General features: G+C 42.0%; 1 protein-coding gene across 4 annotated transcripts in view; it reads right to left on the reverse strand.

Moving 5' to 3' along the window:
• Positions 1 to 10,320, reverse strand: part of ift140 (intraflagellar transport 140 homolog (Chlamydomonas)) — a 44,844-nt gene extending 34,524 nt beyond the window's left edge. For 3 of the 4 annotated variants that reach the window (XM_088936918.1, XM_088936917.1, XM_088936916.1), the window contains exons 1-9: positions 7,681 to 7,977; positions 7,135 to 7,356; positions 6,083 to 6,204; positions 5,528 to 5,670; positions 2,823 to 2,998; positions 2,226 to 2,317; positions 1,794 to 1,900; positions 1,114 to 1,262; positions 126 to 329 (exon numbers count right to left, since the gene is read on the reverse strand). In XM_088936918.1, coding sequence (XP_088793044.1) covers positions 126 to 329; positions 1,114 to 1,262; positions 1,794 to 1,900; positions 2,226 to 2,317; positions 2,823 to 2,998; positions 5,528 to 5,670; positions 6,083 to 6,204; positions 7,135 to 7,356; positions 7,681 to 7,893 — 1,428 coding nt within the window. In that variant the 5' untranslated portion in view covers positions 7,894 to 7,977. Of the gene's footprint in view, positions 1 to 125; positions 330 to 1,113; positions 1,263 to 1,793; positions 1,901 to 2,225; positions 2,318 to 2,822; positions 2,999 to 5,527; positions 5,671 to 6,082; positions 6,205 to 7,134; positions 7,357 to 7,680; positions 7,978 to 9,171; positions 9,378 to 10,251 lie in introns of those variants that run through there. The other variant, XM_088936919.1, reaches the window with a different exon arrangement.
• Between the last annotated feature and the right edge of the window lie 615 nt (positions 10,321 to 10,935).

A 10,935-nucleotide genomic window follows, 5' to 3' on the forward strand; every position in this document is an offset into this window, starting at 1 on the left:
CACATTCACCATTCAAAGAAACTGTTTTATGTGTTTGCCAGACTGGTTGGTAGCCAAGACACAACTTAAATGAGTTTAACTGTTTTCTTCATTTTTCCCTGCAGCAAAGACTAACTTGCCATTACCTTTGTGACACACACACCCTTGATGTGCATATCTGTACGCAGGCTGTGGTGGGCCCCTGAGTTGAAGTAGCTCAGGCTAAGCTGGTTGGGAGCCAGCTGCACTGCTGCCACCTGCTGGCTGAAGTGAGCAGACATGACATGCTCAGAGAGGATCAAAACTGTGCTCAGGTTGTTAGCCGCCAGGATATTCAGACTAGAGCCCCACTGCAAAGAGACAGAGAGAGGTCTCACTTCACAACTGAATCCAAATCAACTCCAGGTCATCTGACCTACAATAAGAAACAGGAAAATATGCCTAACAGCATAACTCCAAAATATTCAATGCAAGAATAAGAATTTGGACAAACAAGAAAATAAAAAGACATTACTGTCTTATTTCTTGCCAATATATTGACTTTAAAAACTAAATGGATCGTCTGAGCAGTACTTGACAAAGTACAGAAGTGTTCCTGAAATAATAATGGGAAGGTTCTAGATGAAAGAGAAAAATTACTAATATAAAAAATCGATTTTACATCTTCAAGCTAAGTAAAAAGATATTCTAGATTAATTTTGAGACCCAATCATAGATTTCCTATCTCATCGTATCATACATTTTGAATGTCGCGATATTGGTTCATTTATTCAAGGTTAAATTAATATTGTCATAGAAGAGGCAGAAGTGTTACAAGTACTAGAAAACTTAAATCTTCAGGACCTGAAGACATTCTAACAATAGTACAGATAATAATGCACAGAAGAGTAAATATTATCCATAGACTAATAGATAAACTCTTCCAGAAAAGATATGCCCATATTCGCCATGTTCTCAAAGATGAGGTCAAGCCGTATCTTGAAAGAAGCCAGGGTGAGACACTTGGATCACCTATCTACCAACAACCAAACCAGCGAACTGGCCTTCTCTCATTTATAACCTGGAAGTTCATTATGCAAAATTAATATATTGTAAGGTACGCTGTCCCAGAGCTTGTGTTTCTAAAAGCTGCACCTTGAGTTGAGTGATATTCCCCTCTATCTCTGTTGGAGTCTGTAGTAACCACTGGTCCTTCCCATCGGTCTTCTGCCTACCCTGATGAACCACGGATACCTTCCTCCACATGGCAATGCGCCCTCGGCTCGTCCCAGCAGCCAGAATACCTTAGGGATAGTCATCAGTCAGACCATTAAAAACATGCTCAGTGCTGTCCCAGAAAATTCACAAGAACTGATCCATTCTGTAGTCTCATAAAAATACATTTCCTTTTGTAGGCTTTTGGGATAGGCTGATGACAAGGAATATTAATAATATTTTGTCAGCAAGAAAAAAGTGCACAATATTTCACAAAACAGGTATTTATGTAATTTGGACAGTGATTCATGCTATTAAAAAAGGTGACTGGAAATATATTCAAAGTGGTTCTTTGAAGGACTATGAAGAGACTCTTTACAGAGAACTGCTAGTTTAAGAAATAATTCATTACAATTGCTTTGCTCTCATCTCATAGTCCATCCCTTTCTAGATAAAATCTAGATTTTTTTATGCCTTTATGCCTTCTGCCTTTTTTCTGACAGTTTTAAATACCTAATAAAATAAAAAAAACAACATTCATCCTTTAGTAATGGGAGAATAAGCAATTTGGTCCAAACTCCAACATGTGTGTGCATGACTCAGTACGACAGAGAGCTCACCCTTCGGTGCACAGTAAGATACACAGTTCAGCGTTTCTCCTGATTCATAGCCAAGACTCTCATCCAGAGACAGCACATAATTATCATCTCTCTCCAGGTCCCACAGCCTAAAACATAAGACCGTTAACATTCAGTAAAACATCGTCACGATATAATTACTATACTCTGTGAAACAATCTGCAGCAAAACTTGATTCTTCTTCTACAAGATGTCAAAATACAAATACAATTCTGTACAATGCAGAGGCATGCAAATTAAGAGATGTGCTTTGCTTTCCAAAACTAAAAACGAGAGATCATTCTAATCCAAAAGAAAAAATGAGGCAAAATGTGTCAATATATGGTCCTCAACCGCCTGTAGCAGGTTTTTGAAACAGCCCCTTTTAGGATCTGTGATCACTAAGATACCCATTGAGCAAAACAGGGCTGCTACCTGATGACACTCTCCTCTGTGGCGGTGATGAGCAGGCCACGCTCCGCCCACGCCATGTCCGCTCTCTGTCCGCTCTTCCCACTCAACTTCACCTGCCAGCACACACAAACCTGGCTCGTTACAGCTGGCCTCAGCATAGCACCAGGGCTCTTCATTGACTTCACTAGGCTCTTTGAGACATACGAAATTAATATCTGCAACTATTACCTACATTAAGTAAACCACTGTACATAATTAAGATGACACCGCAGCTCTTTATGCGTCGCAAGTTCGGGTTTTTGGGGTCTCTGCCCTTGCCGCTCCCGCCCCAGTTCCTCCCCCACCTCAGGATCAAACCCGGGTCTCCAGCGTCGATCAGGGATATTGCTGGCTGAGCCAAGGAACGCCTTCCTCAGCCCGGGCGGCCAACATCCCTGTTATGCGCAGGGGAGTAGAGGGCGGTTGTACCAGCTCATACAACCTGTATGTCATCCGTTTCGTTACATATGCATCTACTACATTAATACCACAGGGAATTCAGCACAATTCCCGCTAGAAGTTCCAAATGTAAAAGCACGACTATTTAGTGTTGCGAATCCGAGCCGCAGGTCCTTCCACCTTGGTGATCTCCTGGGTGCCGCCCTCGGGCCCCACGCTGTGCTGGGACAGCAGCAGGGTCTGCGTGATCACCACCAGCACGTCGCGCTTCTCCAGGTACAGCAGCTTCTGCACGGGGCCGTCCGCGCTCAGCACCGGGCTGCTCTTCCCCTTCGCGTCCACGCAGTGCACGCTGCCTGCAGGGGCGAGACAATCCAGGCTAGGTTAGCATGCACACCGCGGCGTACTGAGCATCTGAACACACGCTCTCCTGCGCCACCTGCGGAAAGGAGAAATGTGTGGACTCACTGAGGTTAGCGTCTTTCATGCGCAGTTGTCAAACGCATCACCAAAACAGCTCTACTGTCTGTTCTAGTGTCTAGTTTAATACTGAAGGTCTTATTGGCATAATTAAGTAGTACAACTGGACTTTGAGCTTTAGGATCCCTCTGGAGGAACAGCACTATATACATTATATACAAATAACTTTGTAACTTATTCTACATCTATAATTATGCTGGCTGTAATATTTTTCCTGTTACTATAAAATATACTATTTCTTAAAACAAAGATATAAAAGATTTTGGTAAAGCATCAAATTAATAAGGAAACCAAGAAACTTAAAAGCGTAAATGTGACATTGTAGAATAAGATCACCGTTATAATTGTTGCAGAGCAAGTATAACAGACTCATAATGCACGGGAATATGATCAATTTCAGATTAAGCAAGCTGAAGAGTTTTGTTACAAATCATACTAATGAAGCAAAAATATAATTAATATAATTTGGACTACACATATATTTCCATTATAACGTACTCAAAATAAGAAGCAGAAAATATCTGTTACCTGATGTTCACATATCTAAGGCTCTGCAGGCTGCAAAATTTGAAACTGATCAACCTGCTATATAATGGAAGTACAGTGAAGTGAAAAAGAAAGTACACCCTCATAAGATTCTATGGTTTCAATAATGAAAACATTGAGACCTACAACTAGTCCTCACCAAGTCCTAAGAGTAGAAACACAAACTGTATTTTATCTTCATTTAAAAAACAAAAAACACATCAGCCACCATTCAAAAGTAAGTGCACCCTTGATGCTTTCAACATCAGTTGAGAAGGTAATCAGAATCAGGTGCTGATCATGAGGGAAGTGCTTCCACTTGTGTATAAAATAAGAAACTTTCTCAGTTCTCTCTGGGGCATTCAGGTTTGTGGTAATACATCATGCCTAGGTCAAAAGATATCTGTGACGTCTCAGAGAAAGAGCTTTTGCTGCTCATCAGTCTGGGAAGGGTTATAAATCAATTTCCAAACAATATGAAGTCCATCATTCTACAGTGAGAAAGATAATTTACAAATGGAAAAAGTTCAAGATCTACCCAGGAGTGGGTGTCCCAGCAAATTTACCCCAAGATCAGACTGTATGATGCTCCTACAGACGGCAAAGAACCCTAAAACTACAACCAGGGATCTACCAGCCTGTGTCAATAAGTTACACAAATTCTTGTTCAGTTTTTTGCTAATTTTAGAACTTTTTTTCTGGAAGAGTAGCCAGGAGAAAACCCCTTCTCTTCAAAAAGAACATTGCTGCATGGTTAAGGTTTGTAAAACAGCACCTGAACGAACCAAAGACTTCTGGAAAAATGTCCTCTGGACAGATGAAACCAATGCAGAGTTGTGTGGCCTTCATGCAAATAACATGTTAGGTGAAAACCAAACACTGTGTATCACCACAAGAACCTCATACCAACCATCAAGCATGGTGGAGGTGTGATGATTTAAGCCACAGCTGCAGGACCTGGAAGCCTGACAACCATCGAGTCCACATTCTAGAGGAAAATGTGAGACCATCTGTCTAACAGCTACAGCTTAGCCGAAAGTGGATCACAGAACAGGACGATGTTCCAGAACACACCAGAAAATTTACAACTGAAAGGCTGAAAAAGAAAAAAAAACTAGATTTTGGAACGGTCAAGTCAAAGCACAGACCTAAATCCCATTGAGATGCTGTGGTGGGACCCAGAGAGAGCTGAGCTTAAACCAATGCCCTCTAACATCACCAAGCTGAAGCAGTTTGCAACAAGGAGTAGGCCAGAAGTCCTCCCAGGCGATGTCAGAGACTGATCAACACTTATAGGAAAAGTTTATTTCAAATTATTGCTGCTAAAGGGGGTTCCACGCGTTACTGAATCCAAGGGTGCACCTTTTCACACAATGCTACTGAATGGTTGGATTTTGAAAATAAACAATGACAAAGTAAAATGTGTGTGTTTTATCTGTCACATGAGGTTAGATTTACTGTATGTGCTGTTAGGACTCGGTGAGGACTAAATAAAGGTCAGATATGTGTTAATATGTAAATCCAGAGAAGTGTAAGTGGGTGCACTTTCTTTTTCACACCACTTATGTCTTGGATTGTATTGTACAATGTTTTATTTACTTTCCTCAAGGGACTGAATTAATAACAGCTTAAATAATAAAACAACAGAATAAATTAGAATAAAACATTCTAAATTAACTATCAGCAATACCTCAATACACAAGAAGATCCAGCCATCCAAATGATCAGACATACTGTACAAATGTCTGGAAGCTATTTTGTGTTTACAAATATAGTAAATGTTGAAACTCTCCATGGTCATTACCATCACAATTATTCTACCACTGAATATAAAGATCAAGGTATTAAGCCAACAGGCAAGAGGCTTTGTCCAGCCTTACCATCCCCTGTGCTAACAAAGAAAGTCAGCCCTTCTTTAGGTCCCAGCTTGAGTGGAGCTCCCTTCCCAGCCTTCCTCCAGTTGAACATGTCCAGTGCATTTTCATCTCCGCTCACTGCTGCTCGAGCAAGCTGGGCAACATCCCTGTGCAGACACGCAGTCTTTAGAGGAAAGACTTAACACCCGTCTTTCCAGAAAAACACCAACTTGACAGCATGTACATCTTTGTGAAGGTTCAATGATGCATTAGATGGGAGTTACATCTCCTGGTTCAGTATTTATTTCCAGTACATAAATAAATGTACACAAGAGGAGATGTACTGTAACTCACAGTTTTGCTAATTACTAATGTGCTAATTTTTGCTAATTTTCTAATGTACAGTCTATATGAGGAAGGCTCAAGAGCTGAACTTTAGGAAGTAACATACTAATCTCAGCCGGCTGGAAGGATTATCCAGGCAGTACAAACCTATTTTTCAGGGTATACAAAAAAAATCACTTTTAAAATTAATGTCTCTGCTTTATCCCACAACACGTGCATGCCACAGTTACTCACTCTCCGGGGGGCACAGGCCTGATGACACCACATGTCAAGGGCTTGCCGTATTCATGCTTCACCTGAGGAGACCCCAGCAGCCTGCCACGGGCATCCACCTTCCACACTGCCAGGACACCCAGCTGCACACAAACAGAAATAACCACACCGACCCCTGCACATCAACTCACGCATTTCATGTTAAAAAAAGGAAAAGGGACGTTGGTCACAAACTTATATGATATGAAAACCTATTAACAAATGATAACAGTTTTAAAAAACCTTTAAAAGGAACAATTCCCACTTCCTGACATTTAAATACTACCTCAGTATTTATATTAAAAGCTACTCTGGTAAAGATAAATATGATACAGATGGAGACTTGGATACAGAAGGAAAACTCTTTAACCTCATAGTTTCCTGTTAATATGTATTTATCTTACTTCAGTAGTGCTATGCCTGTAGTGCTAGTTCAGTAGTGTTGTGCCTGGTCCTATGGTCCCCACACTAATTAAAGCCCTTAATTATATCAATTGGCTTTGTTATGTTCTCAACTGGAACAGATCCTTAAGAGTTTTCAAGGTCACTCAAAGGTGATCATTTAAAAGATATATCTGATTAAGGCCTGGACAGAAGTGTAACATTCTCCCACATAATAAAAGGTGGCAGGCATTATATAAATGAGTGCAAGACTAAAGGAAATAAAAGCCTGAAGTCTCTGCTATAAAGAACTGAGTGTGAGCCCACTGCATTATTGACAGAGCTAGGGTAAAGCTTGTCTTGAGTGGGAGGAAAATAGGTGATCTGAAATGGTAAAGCACTGTTATGGTCAATAGTGAATTGAAAATTCATGTGTAACACACAATACACAATCTATTAATACAGAATGCATCTACCAATGTGGATGTGCCTTACTACAAAGGTGATTTGTTTCAGCACTCTAAGGCTCCGACACTTAGGGACCTTATATACTCCTTTTATATACTCCGGTGGTACCTATGCTCCACTGTGAAGTGATGTTTGATGTTCTTGGAGTTTGTCAATGTCTCACAGGCTTGCCTACTCATATATACCTGGTCTCCAGTGATCAAGTGGCTGCCATTGGTGCTCCACTCCAGCAAGGTGATGGAGGCACTGTGTGTGCTGGGCAGGGTGGTCTGCTCCCCGTTTGGGTAGGTCTGAAGCAGCACCTCCCCTGACTCCCAGCCCACTGCCAGCACCATTTTGCTGGGATGCCAGTGTAGTACAGTGGGCTGGGAGGGCCTCTCCACATGCGAGTTACCAACATGCTCTCCCTGTGAAACACAGCAGCAGAGAAATAAGGTGTTGTGCTTTCTGGTGTTTCAAAGGAGTTGGATATTAGCATTACTTCAGAACCTAGCAATGGGATACAGAACTACTTACAGACAGATTAAGTTCCAGTGTCAGAGAAATACTTGTCAAAGACTCACTTACAAGCATCACGAATCACATCTTTAGATCCTGACTAATTATGTATTTTTTCAAGGTACGGGATGGGGAACCCTGCTTACAGACTTGTGGGTCTTTGGCAAATAAAGCAGCCTTACATACACATAATACAGAACAGTAGTTTCACGTGGCTCAGGTTTGGTACTCACCTGTTGGAGGTAAAAATCAACACTGCCCCCCGTGGCAGGACTGACAGAGGCTACTGCTAACACAGGCTGGGAAGAGTGCCACGCAATCTCACAGGGAGCCCCACTCGAATCAGGCGCCTCAATATGGTGATCGAAATACACCGCCATATCCCCAGTGCTGGGCCCTGCTGGGGTGTGCCACTGAGGATTCAAGAGATACACACAACATGACATAGATCTGCATCTGCACTTGGACTAACTACACTTATAAGGGGCAAGATCTGCAGGCTCACTTAAAACCATAAATTATTTTCCATAAGCCTTGGGACAGTCCTAATATCTAACAATAAATAACAGACAGTTCCAATATTTGGAATCCATATAAACGATACTTCTGCTTTTCAACGGCATATCTTGGGAGAACTGAATTCCTCTAGGGTTTCTTTTTTTGTGCATCAAAGATTAAAATGTAGATTTGATTCTCAATAATCAGGATCTACTCAAATATAGTTAGACATCTCTAAAAACCTGGTTGCTGGACCAACTTAGTACGTGCTGGTTGTGGGTCTGCTTGAAAAGCTGGTCTAAGTTCTGGTGTCAGCTCACCTGGATGGGGCAGATGGTTGACTTAATCACATGTAGCGCCTGTTGTGATCAAAGCTTTACAATTTCTCCTTTGAGAAAAATACCACTCCTTCACAACGTGAAAGCAGTAGATTCCAAGAGGACGCTGTACGTGGAAGTAGGTATTCTTGACACGGTAACGACCAGATTTCTACGCACCAACATCTATGACTTTTATTGCATATAATTGAAAGTTTACAGTAACAATTTTACAGGTTGTCAATACCGGGTGTCATGTCTTTCACAACTCCATGAGTTTATATTTCCAGCTCCTAAATAGACACTACAGAATCGCTCATTTCTGTGGCGAATTACAGGATTGTACAGTATATATATATATTGTATCTATACATAAAGGGTTAGCAGAGCAAGCAGGGGCGCTAAGAAAATTTAATACCGTATGAACGAGAACAGGCACTCCGCTTAGTTTAATGAACTTAAAACTTGAATTGTATTTTTTACAACAGAAAACACACTTCCACTAAACCAAGAAAGTACAGTCCTCACTTAATCGTGTTACTCCCCCCAAATTATTGAAAAAATATCTCGTTTTCTGAAAGGACAAAACGTTTTTCTCCAGAAATGTATTCACGTTCGCCACTGAAGAGACGTCAACTAGCCAAACAGACAGTTCCCTGCGTCTTAAAACGAAGTTTTTTTCCCCCCCCGAAAATACACAGCTGAACCATGAAGTTTAAATTTTCCATTTCTGGACAAATGCTTCTCTCCAAAACGGATTCAGCCGACTCAATCTCCATCTCAACCGGGTGGGATAATCAACTCTACAACGGGGCTCAGTGGGCCTGCTGCACGGCAAAGCCAGCTTGTCCAGAACCCCAGAGTGAAAAATATTTTTGGAACTCCCACAAAAATGATTTTTACTTTTACCTGTAGGTTCGGTTTTCTTCCTGTAGTCAATTTCTAGCCGGTGTTAGAGACAGATGAGAACGGGCCTTTCCTCCTTATTGCCACCAGCGACAAGCAGCGGCGTCGCTTCTCGTTACCCCGACAACAGCAGTTGTCCTCGCACGAAGGCGTACGGAAAATCCCGAGTCCGAGCTCTTAATCCACGGCCTATGGACCTGAAGCGCCCCCTTGGATTAAAGCCATTAAAGTAAAATGGCACTGCAGCAGAGAAAGACTTTGTGAACCTATTCTAGTCAGTAGAATCATTTTTGTTTCTTCACCTCCTATGCACTGTGAAATACCGTTGAAAGGAGAATTACACATTTCCTTGAATAATAATACCAACAAAGACACCTTAACTCTCTGCCTTAACGGGCTGCATATGGATTCAAAACTTCATGTTAGCAATGTCCATACTTTCACCATCTTACCTGACTGTAATGCAAAGTTTTGCCCAGGGTGCCCAAGTACCCCTTTATTGTACTCTGATATAGAGAACGCGCACAGGCTATTAAACCACATTTAAAGACTACAGAAGAGGCTGTAGTCTCATTCATTTACAGTACATGTCAGTAGGCAGTGTGATGCTTTATCTTCCCAGTCATCATTGTCATCATATCAGACTGCAGTTAAAGATCACATGGAATCGCTCTGCACAAGTTGTACCAACTAATCTTGGTATCTAAACTCTGTAGCAATTCAAAAAGTAGCAATTTTGACTAATTACACTCTGGATCCTTTTCCCCCTTGTGATCTAATGCACTGTATTTTGCTGCTGTTGCAGTAACGCTAATTGATGCATCAGGACCACATTCGTTTTCTTCTGAGATTTATTAAAGGTCTGGGATTTTGTTTGTTTTTTAATATAAGGGCACAGAGAGTGCTGGCAAAAACTGGCATTCTTAACACCATAATGATGACAGGCACAAATCAGCCTGTGTCCTGCTATGCATGACCTATATCTTCTGCTCAAACAGCCTGCCTCACATTCTTCCCAGGTCAGCTGTCGTAACTGTCATGAATTGCCAGCAGCTATCTCATCATGATCATCATGATACTTACAACTGGCAATCGACTGAAGCTCAGCCAGAGGGAGCCTGGCCAGTACCTGGATGGGAGACCTTGTGGGAAAGCCAAGGCTGCTGCTGGAGGAGGTGTTAGTGGGACCAGTAGGGTGCGCTCGCCCTGCGGTCTGTGTGGGTCCTGATGATGGGGTCACTAGAAAAAAGGGTGGGTGAAACAAAAAAGGCAGCCTCCTTCAGATGAGACGTAAAACCGAGATCCTGGTCTATGTGGTTATTTAAAATCCCAGGGTGTTTCTCGAAAAGAGTAGGGGTGTTACCCCGGTGTCCTGCCCAAATTTCCCATTGGCCCTTACCAATCATGGCCTCCTAATAACCCCATCTCTGAACTGGCTTCATCACTCTGCTCTCCTCCCCACTGAGAGCTGATGTGTGGTGAACGTTCTGGCGCACTATGGCTGCTGTCGCATCATCCAGATGGGGCTGCACACTGGTGGTGGTGGAGGAGAGTCGCCATTTCCTGTAAAGAGCTTTGAGTGGAGTGTCCAGTAAAGTGCTATGTAAGTGTAAAGAATTATTTTTCTGAACTCTTATTGTTCAGAAGACTCTGCACCCTATGCATGCTGACGCACCTACCTAATTGAACTAATGCTATTATTATTGTTGCCCAACTTCCTGACTTGAGGATAAACCAGTTGTGTGACTGTATCAATACGCTTCATTG

The sequence above is a fragment of the Atractosteus spatula genome, chromosome 18, assembly GCF_055471065.1.
Source record: "Atractosteus spatula isolate fAtrSpa1 chromosome 18, fAtrSpa1.hap1, whole genome shotgun sequence".
Lineage (NCBI taxonomy): Eukaryota > Metazoa > Chordata > Actinopteri > Semionotiformes > Lepisosteidae > Atractosteus > Atractosteus spatula.